This window comes from Cyclopterus lumpus, chromosome 20 (genome assembly GCF_009769545.1).
Source record: "Cyclopterus lumpus isolate fCycLum1 chromosome 20, fCycLum1.pri, whole genome shotgun sequence".
Classification (NCBI taxonomy): domain Eukaryota; kingdom Metazoa; phylum Chordata; class Actinopteri; order Perciformes; family Cyclopteridae; genus Cyclopterus; species Cyclopterus lumpus.
The window spans coordinates 11,025,703-11,043,943 of record NC_046985.1 but is presented as its reverse complement, the minus strand read 5'-3'; the positions used below and the strand labels follow the sequence as shown (position 1 = coordinate 11,043,943).

The following is an 18,241-nucleotide window of genomic DNA, read 5'->3' as shown; positions in this document are numbered from 1 at the left end:
GGATTTTTGCTCCAAGTGTCGTTACAAAAGAAAAAACGGAGATTTAAATGTGATTGTTTATTAGCTACAGCTTTAACCTACATTGTCTCAAACATCTCGTGGGAAAAGCAACCCTGACTCTGCACTTTTAGCCTGTACAACACTGTTTACGTTGTTTTACTGGTATCAACGTAGGCTACAATTTAACAGTGTTATAATTAGGTAATATAATAAATATTATTTCTACTGTTTTACGCTAATGGACATTTTCGTATCTATACCAGTTGCTGCGCCAACAAACAATAAATTAATAGTGCTCCAGCCTATCTCTCTCTCTCTCACACACACACACACACACACACACACACACACACACACACACACACACACACACACACTCACTGGAAAGGAAAAAATGTTTTAAAAAACGACGTAAATAAGGTATAGTCATACAAATTAATATATATGCATACAAAGTATAAAGGATCGGTAGGTCATTTCGTCAACCAGCGAGGGAAATAATCATATGGACGAAAATATAGAGCCAACAAAAGCAGATGAGTAGAGCCTTGGTCAGGGGAGCAGCCGAAACGTGGAAAACAGCTCGCCTAGTGTAAAAAAAGAAAATGGCTTTGTTTAAGCTGCGCTGCGTTAACACACACATCAAACTGTCTTAAATACCCGGAGTGTGTAGTCATGTTACCAGCATACAATCGATTGCATGCCGCATGTATTTTGATGTGGATCAAAAGGGAACAGCACAATGCATTCCAGTCTTATCATGACACTTTGCAGGCTCGGGTTCTGGTTGTACACTTTCGGTGAACTGGGGAGAATTTCTCAAATGTGAACGTATGTCATAGCTGCATCATTTATTCTTAACAGCGGAGTGTGTGAGCACGAATGTAAACTATTGTGATGGTATGGGTGTGTGAGGGGGTGGGGATGGAATATCCATTTTTATTGCATCACCTGTCAGCGGCATCCAATGGGCGTCGACTCCCAGGGCATTAATTGATGAAGGTGTCTCCAGACTGGTGCACCTCCCCTCTCTGTCGTTTTATTTGTGGCTTAACCAGCAGCCAGAATAGCAGCTGCATTTTTAGCTCTTATTCTGTTTCTCTCTGACTGACTCTCTCTCTCTCTCTCTCCCTCCCCTCTACCCTCACAACTCCCTCTCCCTCCCTCTCTCTCTCTCTCTCTCATTCTCTCTCTCTCTCCTCGCTATTTTATCCCTCTGGCTGAGGCAGTGGTGTACACCTACCCCTCGTCCTGCTGCCGACCAGAGGGGAGTGGAGCCGGCAGAGGCAGGTAGTAGCAGCAGCCCCGGCTTGGTGGACGCATCGGTCGCATTCCTCCACCATGCCGAACTGGGGCAAGAGGCGACGAGTGGATGCTGTCAGATCATTCAAGCTATTAGACACCGGCAGCTCCATTTAAGTCCGCATGTCAAAGTTTGCATTTTCATGACGCAGCAGCAGCAGTGTGGATGGATTAAAGGTATGAGCAGGATGCCTTAAGCTCGCGACCCCATGCCATTTACTGGTAAAGCCATACTATACTGAGAGTGACTACATGGATTGATACATTGGAGCGGATACATACAACATGGGAGACCTGCAGTGGGGCTTTGAGGAAATGCAAGGAGTGAGATTGGGGTACCTGCTCATCAAAGGCAAGCAAATGTTTGCTTTGTCTCAGGTATTCACCGACCTGCTGAAGAACATCCCTCGGACCACGGTGCACAAGCGCATGGACCACCTGAAGGTGAAGAAGCACCACTGTGACCTGGAGGAGCTGCGGAAGCTTAAAGCAATAAACTCTATAGCTTTCCATGCCGCTAAATGCACCCTCATATCGCGGGAGGACGTGGAGGCTCTGTATTTCTCCTGCAAGACGGAGCGGGTTTTGAAGTCCAACAAAAGGAAAGCGAAAGCGGCGTGTTCCCCCGGGGATGGGGATGCGTCCCCGGGACTCCTCAGTGCTGACGCCGAACTGTGGAAGGAAAAAGTTTGGTTTAGTTTGCACGGGGTCCCGGAGACTCTCGCGCTCCACAACAAAACGGGCAGGAGGAGAGAGCTGACGCCTTGCCTCACCGACTCCAAACTACCTCAATTCTACAACAAAACCCACGGACGGGAGTACCGTTCGGAGACCAAGTCCAGTCACAAACACTTTAAAAACTATGAAACAGCGAACATAGCAGGGAACCGTGTTACTCTGAGCCAAAGGCAATCGTTTTTCCGCAGCGCGGGGAGCCGGCAGCCGGTGGTGCGTCAGTCCGCCATAGCTGCTCAGTCCAGGCTCTCGCGCTCAGCCGGCGACCTACTTCACAAAAGGAAGAGGAGGCGCGAGGGGGGCGGCGGCAGGGACAGCGCGAGGCACTCGTTGAGCAGGAGCAGACACGCGCACCACCACGTACCGCCGGTGCTGCTCGTACAACCCAAATCGCCCGGAAGTCACGGGACTTCTTTTGGCGCTTTTCACCTCGGTCCGGATTTCTATCTTGACCCCAGACCTCACCACCACCACCACCACCAGCATCACCACCACCACCACCATCACCACGAGCCGAGCTTCCCGGAGAGTTGCAGCAGCGACACCGAGTCCAGCACCTACTCGGACCGGGCGTACCCGGACTCGGACTTCGGCTCCGGCCTCTCCACCACCAGCAACTCCGGGAGCTCCGAGGAGGAGGACGAGGACGGCGCCGAGGATGAAGACGACACGCAGTCGGAGAGTTCAGAGGTCAGCTCAGACGAGGAGGAGAGCTCTTCTCAGTCCGACTCGAGCTCTGTTTCGAGCCGCGTTTCGGTCCAGAGCATTCGGTTCAGACGGGCCCGGGTTGGTTCTCTCGCCAAAGGTCTCAACACGAGTAAAGCACCGTTGGTCCTGCAGCCCACGTTTCACTACAACAACCAGCATCAACACGAGAAGCAACACAGGACACTGGGATATGGCGCCGCTTCGCAGACCGGGGTCAGCAGACCGGAGAAACGACCGAAATGTGAGTTCATACGCGGTGAAACGAGACAGGACTTTGTGCCCTTACATCCACCCACATTTAACTCAACTGCTATCGGGGAGAGCTTTTTCACTGAGTCCAAAAGGGAGAAGGCGTTTGAGGCCGATTCAAGCAGGGTTGACCACGTGGGCGAGCTGGCCCCTTATTCACGGGGACCCACCCGGTATAAGGCTTTTAACACCGCGTGCAGGACACCGGGACATCCCACCAAGGGCCACCCGGGACTGAACGCACAATGTGACCAGGTCAAAGACGCCAAGATCCACAGATGCGCCGAGAAAAGGGAGGCGAAAACCGGCAGCCTAAGACTGCCCACTCCGCTGAAAAAAATAAAGACCGAGCCAGAGGAGCTCTCTGTGACCGCCGTGCCCCACTCGGACGACGGCAGGACAGCCAGGACGCCGCCCTTCAACCTCCACAGTGTGAAAGTTAAAGTGGAGGAAAGCTGTGATGAATATGAATACCAGAGTCAGGCTGCTGCAGTCAAATGTAAAGAAGAGAGCACCAGTGGCCAATATCCCATTAAACACGGGGACTTTTTTAACAGTGGGGTTAAAGCCACAAAGAAGAGCCCCGATGTGCCCCCCAGGTCCCCCTGTGGTCCTCAGGAATACGGGAGCACCCAGGACACCCCGTGTATCGACGAGGGGGAGCACCGGAACAACAACTGCAGGGTTACGGTGCTCGGGAATAAGAAACCTCGAGTTTCCAGGACGCAATCAAAACTGAACCTCCCCATGGTCAACAAGACAGCATTTTCATCCTGTTCCTCCTCTTCTTCTTCTTCCCCTCCATCTTCTTCGTCTTGTTCTCGCCCCGCGGGCAGCGAAGAGGTATCCACGAAGGATTTACCAAGCAGACGCAAACGCAGCACTGCAGCATCGCCTGCAAAAACGCCTTTCAGCCTGATAGCGAATTTCCCATCGCCGCCGTCGCTGGTTGTCGGCAGCGACGGGGATTTGTGCCCTGCTTACTCCCTGAACTCGATGAGGGGTCCCGGGCCTCCCCCTCTGTCCCACCCCGTGTGGAGGTGGAAGCCAGGCGGCCAGATTCTCCCTCCCCCACTCGCTCAGAGAACTAGGAAATACTGAGCTTTTTTTTTTAAAGCAAAAAAAAAAAAAAAAAAAAGGAAAAGAGAAACACACACACAACAAAAGCTCCCACCGTAACCATCTCCCATCTGATCCTAGTCTTAACGAGAGCTCACTTGTATCTGTGTATATTTTTGTGTTTTCTTTTTTCTTTCTGTGAATGGGTTTTACATTCCGCTTTGTTTTTAAGTTTGATCGAGGAAAACACACACGATCCCTTTTGGAGCCTCAGAAAACGCCCACTGGACTGCGAGACACCGCTTGCGGATGTATGCTTAAAAAAAACGTGTGTTTTGAATAAGCTATCCTAAGCAATAGGTTAGGTTCTCCTTATTGCGTTTACTTGACTATGTTTTGATTCCTTCTTCTTCGCTTTTCTATGCTCGACCTGTTGGATTGTATGCTGCCAGGGTCTCAGTGGGTTGTGCTTTGTCTAAAAGAGGAAAGGGGTTTAAAAAAAAAACCTGCAGTTCTGAGGCTACTCTTAATCTAGCCGGGGCTGGAAGAAAGTTTGACTTGGCAAAGAGAAAAAAAAAAGAAAAATCAGGGTTTCCCATTCTGTGCCACCTGGCATATTTTATATATCAAAGCTGTGTTTTCTTTCATGACTGTCATGCTGACCAGCTTGGCCACAATGGCCCATGTGTCCACGTGTTCAATTTCAGAGAATGATTAAACAATTTGGTTTAATGCTGTTTTTACATATTCACAGTTAAGCCTTTATTAGATTTTACAGGAACTTATTCCTGGTGTTTGTGTTTTTTTTCTCCTTCTTTTCTAGTGTGATTTGGTTTTCAGTCTTGTTTTTATTTCTGCAGATTATTTCCTGGTTTGCATTTGTGTGACTGTGCACAGACGCAGGCCCATACACAGCACAGGCCTTATGTACAGACAATCAAAAAGAATAAGGCTCAGACCTTTATAGCACGTTAGGCTCTATTCATGTCCCCCACTGGTCCAATTGGCCACCGATTTCTCCTGCACACCATATGTGTGCCAGGGGCAGTCTGTATTTGCTGTATTTGTGTTTAAAGCATGGCCATGAATTTAAAGAAAAAGAGGAAAACACAGACATAATGACAACGTCCAAGATAGGCTATGGATGGGATGGGATTCAGGAGTCACAGTGGGGGAAAACAACACCAAAACAGCGTGAAATACCTAGCTACTCTGGCTACTCAGAAACAATGCGACAAAGCACAAGAGAGGCTTAGAATGCATTGCACTTTGATACTGTTGGGGGTCTTGTTTCAGCTTTAGGGTTTTCTGACTAGCCTGTGAAATGATGTCTGAGAGATGCTGATAGAAAAGAACAGCTAAAGATGAGACTGTGATTTGGATGTAGACACAGAGGCCACGCTGCATTCAATTCACTGCTATTTGAATATCTGGGATTCGCCATATGTGAGTTTCTAGCATGCAATGATGGCTTTTCTGATTTTTCTATAATTTAAAAATTTGCTTATTTTTCCTAAAGCCACTGTTGTTCATTGTTCTATTTCTTATTTGACGCCAATTGTCTTGATTTGAACTTGGGAAAAACCGTAAATTCGTTCATATTATTGGCACACCCAAACTACAGTCTTTTCGTATATTGCTTTCTTGTCAAGTACATCACCATCTCATTATCTTTAATGTAGCCTTTGAATATGGCCGCTCAGTGAATGTAGTGCCCCCAGAGCTGTTTCATTTACTCCCTAAATGCAGCAATAGACTTCTGTGTATCACCTTTAAACACGAGTAAATCAAGAGATTGAAGCTGCGCCTACCTGTAGGTGTTTCAAGTAAACGTGTAGATGTTTTTAATGGCAGTGCAGGAAGCGCTCTGCTAATTGGCAGGCTTTTCTGTCTGCGACAAAGAGAGGCCCAGCTTATGGCGAGCCAGATCACAACAAACCCAAAGCCCGTGAATGATGTCAGCCCCGTCACAAGCACAGCAAAGGGGTGCATTCATTCAGAGGATTGTAGAAACTATTTAATAGGTGATTGTAAAAAAGAGAAGAAGAAAAAAAATGTATAAAAAGTGAGTTTCACTCCGCTTGAATCCGTGTGGATACATATGCTAGATGTTTAGCCACGTGATTAAAGCATCCGTAGCCCCCAGCTTTCACTGTGGGCCTTATATTTCTGAGGCCAGAGCGACAATTCAAACTTGAACTTATATTATCAGCCTGTTAAAGTGGCTGTTTTTGCAGCCGTGACACAAGCTGACGGAGGGGGAAAGAGGGGGGGGGGGGGGGGGGGTGGGGGGGGGGGGGGGGGGGGGGGGGGGGGGGGGGGGGGGGGGGGCAAGAGCGAAGCTTTCAACCTTTAATCCGCATGTCAAAAGCACGGGCTGCACGGCATAGGAAGAAGAGGAATAGCCGGCGCCCAAAGCAGTGCGGGTTTGCCCCCCTGACGCACCAGCCTATTCTCACGCAGGACTCACAATGCGCAGCGGTGGGACAGAGATGGTGGTAATGGCCTGTTGGGAGAGTCCGTAAAGACAAATAGCTCTCTGACAGTGACGCTATCAATGTAAACAATTGCATCGTGCACTCCCCTCCCCCCTCTTCCTTCCTTCCTCCTCCTCCCCACTTCCCTGCCCTCCTCATTCACTCATTTACTTCGCTTTTTTGATACAATACTTGAGTTTTTTTTTTTTTACATGGAATTTGAAGTCACTGGTTGTTTATATGAAACTGAATATTTATTTTTGTGAATTTTTCTGAGGTTTCTTGTACATTGATTTGTGTTGTGAACATAGAAAAACTGCACTCGAAATGGAAACTTGAACGGTGGATTTCTGAAGCACTTTCCCTTCCGTTTTTCTTTTTTTATTATGGAGCATTCATTAAACGCAACTGAGTGTACTTATCAGACTCTTTCTCTTTCTTTTGATGTGGACAGTCATTTGTTGTGGAGGGGTTTTAACACATTTTGGCCTGGGATTTACATTTGTCTTGTGAAAACCATGACGTTTTTTTAAATGGGGTTTCCCCTTTCTATATCTTTTATTTTAGGAACTCAGCTGATTTTCATCATTAAAATTGCACTTTGCTATTAAATGGCTCAAACCTTTGAATTGACTCAGAACACCAGTCATTTCATAAATGCTTAAAAGTGTTTAGGGAAATGGACTACTCTCAATTAAATAACTGATAATGATGTCGCACTTGATGCTAATTGTTTAAGAAAAATAAATAAAATAATAGACCCCAACCAGATTTAGTGCATATCCACATTGTGGGCATGTTTAAACTAACAATAGAACCTATGGTGACTATGGTGAATAGGTGCACCTTAAACATGGCTCCATAGAATATCTTCAGTCTATACTCTCAAAGTGAGGGAATCCCTTCCCCGGTGTGTGACGGAAGAAGCGGTCGGCCTGCGGAGACTGCAATAATAACAGGAGGCAAACCGCAGACGCATGCAGCATTTCCAACCACTGCGCACGAGCTGGTGCAAGGCTGCTCGCTCTAATACATTAAGAGAGAAACCTCCATGGGCTATAAAGTCCTGCAGGGACGCTGAACATTTGTGCAACAGAAATACCGTACAGCTGGCATGCAATTTGCAGGAAGCTATGTGTGCAGAGATGGCCAACGAGAATAAAAAAACACATCACCATTCCCTTTGGCCACTAAGTGTGGAAGAAGGCACACTACGTTGGTGCAGCGCGCGCACGACCTGCAACTTTATACTGAGAAGCTTTGAGCGACTTGCTCTTCGCTCAATCTCCGGTATCTGACGGGATGTTTCCCTGATTAATGGGACTCTGCGGTATAAGGTCCAGGCCAAAGCCCCGCGGTTGATAAGGGGATCCGGGGCTGGCAGGCTGTCTGGCCCCGGCACGGCTGCTGCTGCTGGAGCCTGGAGGGGCCACACTGGGAGCAGAGGCGAGCCATTATACTGCTGCCGGCGTTTCAGGGTTTACATTCCAGTGCGGATTGGAAAACCAGTAGACTGTAACTTCTATAGAATAACAATAGAGAGAATATCGTGAACAAGACAAGCCGTAAGACAATTGTATTTTCATTTAAGAAAAAGGGGCCACTTCTTATTGCAGCTAACATTATATTTGTGGCTGACTGCGTGTTTGGGAAACGAAGTTATGGGTAATGCTGACAGACACATGCCGCGTTGAGGTCAGCACTTTGCATTGATCTTTGAGACAATTAAAAGCGATCAGGTCGTTTTTATGTTTAATCTCTGAACTGTAAAGTATTGGCCTGCCACTCACCCCTTCACATAAGGTCACTCACAAGCTCATCATATTTTGATGTGAAATATCAATAAACAAAACAGAAGCAGGGGGGGGGGTGGGGGGGGGGGGGGTTTGTAAATGGTGTGTGGGTGGTGTGTGTGCGTTCGTGTGTGTGTGTGCGTATCCTCTCTCTCTCTCTCTCTCTCTCTCTCTCTCTCTCTCTCTTTGTGAGTTTTAGGGAGCAGAAGAACCCAGGAAATGTGCTCTCCACATGATAAAATAGCTCAGCACAGACGTATAGATCACTGCAACACATTTTGCTTTTCTCTTTGTGGATGAAATGCTTAGCGTCTACAATTAACCAAAGACGATAATTAAGAAAAGATCAATCTTTACAATTAGAATAACTGTAATAATTGATTAGATAAAGTATGCACTTTGTCCAACGTTATTGGTGGGAGGAAAGCGATTAGGTATACTGTTCATACACTGATTCAATGCACAGAGCCTAAACACACAAAGCAAGACACTTGTCACCCACGAGATGATCACGGTATGTGTATCGCTTCGCTCTGGTTTGGGCTCCTGATAACCCCAAAGCCTGTGCAGCAAACCAATCAGCGTGTCGTAGAGCCTCTAACACTGCGTGACTGTGTAAACTCCACAGAGGCGATGAATCAAATAATTATGACAGTCGGCCGAGCTTGTGGTTCAAAATATAGGCGAGAGAATACATTTGTGGTCATTATTTGTGTATTTTTTTTTTTTTTAATAACAGCTTTACTCCTTTAATGAAGTAGAAACGCCACGTGGTGTTTAAGTGTGAGTGCGGCTGCGTCCCAGTAAGAGTGAGTCAGACTACACGGAGAGCAGAGCTTCTGTTGAAGGTGTAAAACAAACGTTCCCCGGTGAGAAGTCGGTGGAGCTCACGGCTCCTCTATGTGCTGACCCGAGAGCTCCTCTGTGGGACCCGCATGTGCTTTCCCCTCTTTGGTTATACAGAGCTGAGCAACCGGGTGGATTAAATGAACAACAACATTGTCTCTCCTCTCTACTGTATGTCTCTCTTCTTGGTTAATATTTGACACTTTTGGCTCACAGGTATATGAGCCAAAAGCACTTTCACGCTTCAACAGTTGTGCCTTTAAATAGAGTTTTGAGTTACACGAAGGACCATCGTTTAATTTATGGATGGAGGCTATTGACGACATGAGTGCTTTTTTTTATGTTGCAAGAATTTCCCTTTTTTAATTTTTATTGACAAACATACATTTACACACATTTGACTCTTTATACAAAATCACCTCGTAAATCCCCATTTGCCAACTATGGGCATGCTACTTTTACATCCTATACATCTATGGTGATTGGCAATCAATCAATATGCCTAAAATCCGGCGACCTCCATGAATTTAAAATAAGTAGTGCAAAGGTTAGGGGCTCATAACATTGTAATATTGATATTACATCATCGTCAGTAATACAAAAGCACAAATAAGAATGAAGGGATAGTTCAGCTGATCGTGTCCATCAGTGTATTAACTTATATCCCCGCATATTGGTTAACATTTCCATTAGGTCGTGTATGCATTGTAGCCGCGGAGGGGAACAGCGCTGCCTCAACCCGGCTTCTCTCTGCACAGACCCGGGGTCAGAGGGAGGGATGGCGGCCTGTGTGGAGAGGAGACGGGAACAACGCTCCTGCTACACGGTTTACTTTTCAAAACCACACTCAGGCGTCAAATGGAGTATTTCAGTGTTGTCTAAAATATTGCTTTGTCACTCTAATTTAAACAATTAAAACGTTCGTACTTTAACTGCTCATATGGTTAATGGGCAGCCATGCGTTTTTTATTTATATTGAAATGTATTCTTAAAGCATATCATACCTATTTAATTGGGCTCCTTCTAACTTAACTTAAATTGATTATATTATTAGGCATGCAGACTCAATGTCAAAAGTTGGTTGTATTAATAATATTATTCTAATTAGGCGATTCGTGTGATTTAGAAGTGTCGACCCAAAGTGTGACTCTGACGTCCGGCCACCAAATCACCGAGGATATCTTTGCCGAAATTACATATTTTCCAGCCTGCACGTGTTAATTAAATTCAAATGCTCTGGAGTTAATATCTGACCCCAAAGAGCCGAAAAGCACGCGTTTCTAAAAGACACAGGGAGCCCACAGAGGGTTCCCCTGGCCAGAGGGACTGGGGGAGGAAGGGGAAAAAGCAGCACCAGAGGGCTTCTGCTCCGTCATGGAGCTCAACTCCATTTGTAAAGGCTTTTCTGCGGGCAGGAGAGAGCCAGATGTAGCATCGCGTCGAATGGAGACCGGAGAAACTTTGAAACGCACGATTCAATCAGTTACCAACATGCCCGCGCCAGTGACGCGCATTGGCCTCCAGAGCGGCTGCGTGTAGGCGAGCCGCGTGCGCGCGTCAGCCAACTGAACGCCGATCAGAACCCCAGGAAGGCTTTTGTGTAATATCGACAGGCCAAGGCGTCGAGGCTGGTGTCCTGATAGCCGTCAAGCCGAAGCACTGTTTTCGCCTTCGCCTGTTTTCTGTTGCCCGTATTGTGTTGCATATAGCCCCTGGCTCCCACCAGAGGTTTATTTATGAATTATTCATCAGTTTTAACTAGAGGATCATTTAAAGACCTATACAAAACTAGTTACACATTCCTTACATGCAAACGTTGTTTTAAGCTCCAATGCTGGTGGGTTTGTAGAGCTGATAATATCCGAAATGAATGCAACTTTTTTCCCCTCTTTTTTTTCTCCTAAGGATGATAAATGGTCCTTTCACTAAAAACTATACAAGTCAGTTTTTTAAATTGTTTAAAAATGTATCAGAATTCACACTGTCGGTTGTGACAGAAACATGTTGAACGAGTTGGAAACAGGAGTGCAGATAAAGACGTGCAGCGTAAATAAAGTGATATGGACATGAGATAAACACATTTAATCACAGGTTGTAATTTTTTAAGAAAGTGATTTTTTTTAGTGACCCACATTTCAACAACAAAGTTGAAATTCCTGTTCACTTTTTTTAAACTGCCTAATCCCATACATGAATGATTGAACATGTGTCATATATGAACATGTTTCAACAACCATCCGTAACTTATGATTCTCATTATATATATTATTTATTATTACACCCACTATATATTTTAAGTTTCTTTTAAATTAATAGTTATACATAACAATATAACTGCTCTTTGCCAATGATGTATGAATTGAGACTATTAAAAAATGCCTTTTGTGAGTTTTTTTGTACTAGAAACAATACATAATTTGCCTTAAAACTGAACGGCCTTCACACATGCATTTCATAGTTGATTCTTTGTTGTATGCAAACTCGGCAGCAATGCCTTGTTTTTTGACAATGGCACATTATTTTCTTTAAAGATACATCTTAACATTAACTAAAAACGTTATGTTATTTCTGCAACAAGCCATTAACCTTTCCCAATATATTTTCTCTAAATTGGTTAATCTCACTGGTTTTACTGGCTACATTTTTTAGAGCTTGACCTAAAAGACAACTTTTTATCAAGGGGTATTTTTTGTTTCCCTTAAAAGTGGGAAAAACATGACTGTAAGGACAAGGATTTAAACTACAATAACCATGTGACCATTTTAAATGCACATTTGTCTGTCTATTTGACCATGTTTGAAAGAAGCAGCTCTAAAAATGAATGCAATTTCACAGAGCACAAGATTAGATGACAACCTAAAGCTCCTGTGTGTTTACCCTTTATATCAGCTGATTGAAATGTTCCACGGCTTGAAAACTAATATCTGGACACCAGTTCCTTTTATAAAACCACAGATCAGATGAGAACATTACACACTATAGGGGGATTTGAACACGGCCACAAGCAGTGGTGACCTTTGACCCCTCATACCAGGGAGTTAGGACAAGGAGCCCAAGCTGGATTGGGGATAAAAGCCACACACACACACACACACACACGCACACACACACACACACACACACACACACACACACACACACACACACACACACACACACACACACACACACACACACACACACACACGCACGCACACACACACACACACACACACAGAGAGAGTGAGCACCTCCTCCACTGCTGATACAGAAACAAATAAAACATCTATATGATTTTCATTATTAACATACAAAGCAGAAATAATCCTTATAATTTGACCAAGATGCAAAACAAGATAGATTTCTACGCATTCACAGCTTGTTGATTATTGATGTCATTGCCCTTTGCCGTAGTCGACACTCTCACCTCAGCCAGGGCTATATGTCAAACGTCAGACAGATGAAGAACCCTGCATACTGCTTTGCTGCAGGGCACGCGAGCAGTAGAGGCTATGTGTCAAAACCAGATTGGAGTGGATGTGCTTCCTCTCTTCTGCTCTTCAAGTGAAGTTTCTTAAATTGGGTGGATGAGAAATATAATAGGCCACTTTTTGGGTGGGTTTGTCTGGGCCCTTGCCAGATAAGGTTTCAGCCAACTTTTTTCACTCTCTTCTTTATTTGGTATTCAGGATGTTGACAAAGGGGAAAGCCAGTATTATTTTAACTAACTCCTTATTTAGGCCGGATGTCATTACAAAGTGTGTTTAGTTTTAAATCGAAAACCACTACATACTTCAAATTAATTTTAGCTATATTTGTAGTGAGTCTTTATCACGCCATGTGGTATTGCCATATTGATTCAAAACATGTCTGTTATGTTTAATAACGTGAGCCTTCCTGTTGTTTCTTCCTTCAGTTATATTCATATTTGCATTAAGAGAGAAAGTGATGTTCTCAATAGAGGTATATTCTGTCTCACTCTTACCATGCTATGTTTGTTACTTTATTATTACTTTTGTGGATAAAAAAATAATCAATAACATCAACAGAATAATAATCTGATAGAAAATGTTTCTGATTATTTCATTTGCTGATCGGTTTTCTTGACCGATTTTTAAGTGACATTAGTTGTATATCATCCTGTGAAACTCATTTTGGGATGTGTTTTTCTCTCTCCAGCCACCGTTGTGAAACACAGAAGAATGCTCCCGTTGATCCAGCTCTGATAAGATCTGCATGTTACAGTGAATCCTCGTTAATAGTTTGGCCTGATTGAGGCTTGTTTGGAGTGTAATCTGAGGCCAGAGCTGCTTCTCATCCCCCCGGGCCAAACAAGAAAGCCCCGTCTATAGCTTTTAAATAAGAATGCTTTCATTTTGTTTGAGCAGAGGTGACTCCAATCAGGACTAACACTTCATGAGGCTTTAATAAAACGTTAGGACCCAATAAATGCATTATAATAGACCCACCAATGCATCGTTTTTGACCTATACTATTCATTACTCAATGGACTTTAGGTCACTGTTAAATCATGCAGCATGTCACCACATTTTGGTTATTTTTTTCTCTCCATCCTTTCATGCAGTCACATGTATTCTTATTTGACCTCTCCCAAAACTGCATCTTACTTCTGGTCCACTCAACCACCCTGACTGACTCTTCGTGTTTCCAGTTCTCCCTCGTGGACTCGTGGCTGAGCAGCTCGCAAAGGGATGTTGTGAATGCACCCAACAAGGAACCGACGTGGAGAGTTTATATTAATTGAGACGCGTGATTTTGTATGATAATCCGTGCTTTGTATCATTAAATGCGTCATTAAATGTGCAGTTAGCTGCTTTGAACTCTTATTTTATGGTTAGACAAATAGAATCTATAAACTGCAGATGACACACAATACCCAAACTGGATATAGCCACAATACACAGTGGCTTAAAATACACAGTACTGAAAAATACGTCTGTGGGAGTACAATAGAATAAAGATAAACCGGCTGACAACGATATATGAAACTACAATATATTTAAACACCATATCCAATTCTTCAAATAAAACACATTTGGTTTTCTACAATATTATTTATTTGTCCATGTTGATTGAGGCTGGAGTTGTCTCCTCTTCTCCGGTGGAAACTCGCTGCCATGACTGCCTAATCTGTTTATCTCGTTTCATTTGTGTTTTGGCAACATGATGCAACGGTTTGCCTCTCTGGGCTTCTTCCAGATAGAAATGGCCTGCATCAGTTTCATATGTCCCGCAGCAGATAAATGAAGTGCTTGTATCACATTGAAGTTGTTCAACAAGAGACCTCTGCGGTCACACCTGAACCTTCTTTCGCAATCTGGCACGATTTAGACGCGATCTATTTTAAAGAAACGTTTTGATCCTTAGGGTAAGTGTTGTTGGGTCACGAGGTTTCATCTGTACTGCATTTGTTTTGGACTCTCGGAAACTAAAAGTGTATAGGGAATTGTTTAGAAACCACTGCCTCAATATGGACTTTTTTCTTTCTTCTATAAAATAGTAATCGATTAAAAAGAGCATTCGAGCTGCGAAGTGAATCATGAGTTATATTGTTGAGGGAGAAGCTGTCTGGTGAAATCAGGCCTATATTTATCTTCTAAATTAAAGTATAGCCTAGAATATTGTTCAATCAATTTAGGAAAATGCCTCTCTACTCTATTTTCAGATGAGCAGAACTTTCCTCTCTCTGTGATTAAAAAAAGGGGGGGGGGGGGGGGGGGGGGGGGGGGGGGGGGGGGGGGGGGGTCAAATATGATGATATCTCCAGTCGGTTATCATCATACGGACATATGATCAGCTCACATGTTAACAGATTAAAGTACACCTGTTTATCCCTTCTGTACATCCTTAACGTCAACATAAACGCGTTAAGAGGATACAAATGCAAAGTAAGTTGAGGTGATGGGCTGATCCCTCCCCTCCCCCACTAATAATAACAAAACGGCGTATGCGACTATATCTATTTTCCAATACTGCTCCACCTCAAACGACCTGTGAGTGTGCCGGAGTCAGCTGTGCTGTCTTCTCCCGCAGGCTGGGTGTCCTTCGGGGCGCAGACTGCGGGCGCTTATATAACGCTGCGACTCCCCGTCATACGGAGCGCCGCGACGCTCATCTCGCAGCTTCTTTTTTTAAAGATTTCGTTGACTTAATCATTTCTCAGTTGTATCGCCGCGCGCACAAGTTGACCACGCAGCACGCGCTTAACGAATTAAGCAGGTTATTGGAGCTCGTGTGGGCCTGGGGTTGGGCTTTACGCAGCGTCACGGCGACAGCGCTACATGGTGATGTTGAAGGTCTGGTTATAAAAAGCTTTTCGAAGTGTGAGACCCAAAGAGAAGGGGGGGGGGGGGTAATTCAATGAGCTCCGGGGGTCCCGCACCAAATACAACATTATATATTTCATAAATTAATTCACGTGGAATGATCCCAATTTATTATGTAGGCTATATGGGCGTCAAATATAGGTTTCACCACCACGATTGTTTTCATATATGCAGTTGAATAAAAAACAATAAAAATCATGCTGATTATTATTTTTTGGGGGAAGGGGGGGGGGGGGGGCATATAAGATCCGTTTGTATTCCCGTGCTATGTTTTTTACGATGTGTATACGTCTGCGAGTCCCTGATTGGAGAGACGGAACGAAATCGCCAAAATGTGCGGTATGAAGTACAACAAATGGACAGAGAAAATGTGGTTTGATTCCCCCCGCTGTGTGTCTCTCTGCTAAAGTCAGCGCGAGGAGATGACGCGGTCTGGCAGCGCCCCCTGCCGGCCGCCAGGACGAGTGGAACATTCTCTTAAAGGGGATGTCTGGAAAACCGGAAGAGTTTTTTAAGGTGGAACGGTGGAGTTAGCTGCCCAACGACGCTGCTTTTTTTTTTGATTAGGAAAGGGCTCATAGGGCAAGCTGGACTCCGACTAAACCCTTTCAACGGTTCCGTCGTGTTTTTGCATTTCTCCCCGGAACCGTTGAGAATGGCTCTGCAAAATATGCTTATGGTGAAGGGATTCGAGCTTACGACCTCCCTTTTCTTCAACTAAGTTACGAACTAAGTAAAAAAAAAATAAAACCCACAGCTGGTGAGATTTTTTTCTTCTACTTTCCAGTTCAAAACGATGTTTTTGAAGAATGTCCTTGATGTAGGAAAATATAAGGTGACCAGGACCAAAGCGAAGGGGCAATTTAAGACAATAATCTACACAGTTGGTACTAAACGGTATGATTTGTCACCCCGTTGTCCTTTTACTTGTCAGAAAAAAAAAATATTTTAAGAATCAGAATGAAACAAAATAGTTAATAAGATTCACTTTGTCATACTTTAGCCAATTTAATTTCGCTTTACAGTGAAATAATGGCTCGATCAGGGCGCCAAGCAGAGGAGCCTAGTCCATAAAGGAAAATACTCCCATAGCTCCCTAATAATAAAACATTGATATGATAACTTTTAGATACTTTTGAGGACGTTAGATGTTGTTTTTACTGTTGGGGAAAGAACAGAGATCAGTCTCTGGCTCTCATGTGGTTTAGCTTCAGATCGGCTCAATCAAATCAATAGTGGGATTTGATTCGTGGTTCGACGCAGTCTTGTTTCACAAACATGGCTGAAATAATTATAATTAAATCCTCTTCTTGTTTTGATTACGATTGTAGACCTATCTGATGCCGACCAGGTCACTGGAGGACAGATCCTTTTTTCACAGAAAGGATCATTTCATAAAATGTAAGAATAAAAGGGGTAACAAATATAATAACAAAATAACAGAAACCGTCCCACGACAGTATTCTGATGTTTAGTTAATGTTTTCTCCTCATTAGGTTAATTAATTTAGCAGTGTTTGTGTTTAAAGAAGCAGTAGTTCAGACTGCAAGAGCCCAACTAGCAAAACAGGCCTTTAAAAAAAAACAACGTTTTTCATTGTTTGATCCTTTATTACCACTGCGTGGAAAACTCCCGTGTAAAAGCCCTAACTCCTACTGCTTATTGGTATTTTGTGATTGACTGGTGACCTTTGCTATTTCCACGGACGTGGGAGCAAAACAAAACACTTAGCATTAATTGAAGGAGCATAACCATGTTAATAGGGTAGATGTTGAAATACAGGATAAACTGCACCAGTAGAGAATAAATACATCACTGCGGCCTTTAATGAAACTCACCATAGCATTTTATACGCGACACAAACACGTGGATTGCTCAATTCCGGTTTATTGTATCGCATATGTAGCACAATAACTGTCCTGTACATTTGAAGGTCGTTTCTCTTTTTGATCCCTCCCCAGTGAAGAGCTCCTACCTCCGCCCCCCCAACCACACACACACACACACGCACACAACCACACACACACACACACACACACACACACACACACACACACACACACACACACACACACACACACACACACACACACACACACACACACACGCACACACATATAATTTGCATACAGTCTCCTCTCTGTTCTCCCACCCACCTCGTGATCACATGATCCGAGGTGTCCACGCACCTGCGTTTCTATCCCCACTCCCGTCTGAAACTCGCGTGTCCGTCCTGCTGCTCCTGCTCTAGCTGCGGCCTTCGTCCGGAGACCTCCCGGAGCAGACATGCTCGGTGCTCTGGTCCTCGCGCTCCTTTCATTGCGTCCCCTTTGTCATCGTCCGTGTGCGGCAGCTTTTCTCCAGGAACCCGGGAACGCGCCGTGGTTCATGGGCTGCGTGGACGCCAGCGGCGGCCGAGATGCAACCGGAGGTACCCGTGACCTTGACCCGGTAACCTGCTCGGTTCGCTGCTTGGATGAAGGGTAAAGTTGGGGGGGGGGGAACTGGGAAAGAACACGTTGAGTGCGTTGAGTTTAGTCTAAAGTCGGTTTGTGTTTGTGTCCACCATATGCCTTTTTTAAATGACTAATTTTGGGACCAGTGCTTTCTCAATTGTGATCTCCGATTATATATTAAAACATATTATTTCACTCAAATGCCTCTAACATTGAAGCTGTATGGCCTATATTTTTGCAGCATATATGTTCTTATTCTGAAATACTGGATAATATCATTTTTACAAAAA

At 44.4% G+C, this 18,241-nt stretch overlaps 1 protein-coding gene across 1 annotated transcript; it reads left to right on the top strand.

Annotated features, from left to right (window-relative positions):
- Positions 1-1,587: 1,587 nt before the first annotated feature.
- skida1 (SKI/DACH domain containing 1) lies at positions 1,588-4,095 on the top strand. The gene has a single exon (XM_034560527.1). It carries the CDS (start codon positions 1,588-1,590, stop codon positions 4,093-4,095), a length of 2,508 nt encoding a protein of 835 aa, XP_034416418.1.
- The last annotated feature ends 14,146 nt before the right edge of the window (positions 4,096-18,241 follow it).

What these genes read in the sequence shown, in the direction of transcription:
- skida1 (XM_034560527.1), top strand. Translation starts at nt 1,588, where the DNA reads ATGGGAGACCTGCAGTGGGGCTTTGAGGAAATGCAAGGAGTGAGATTG.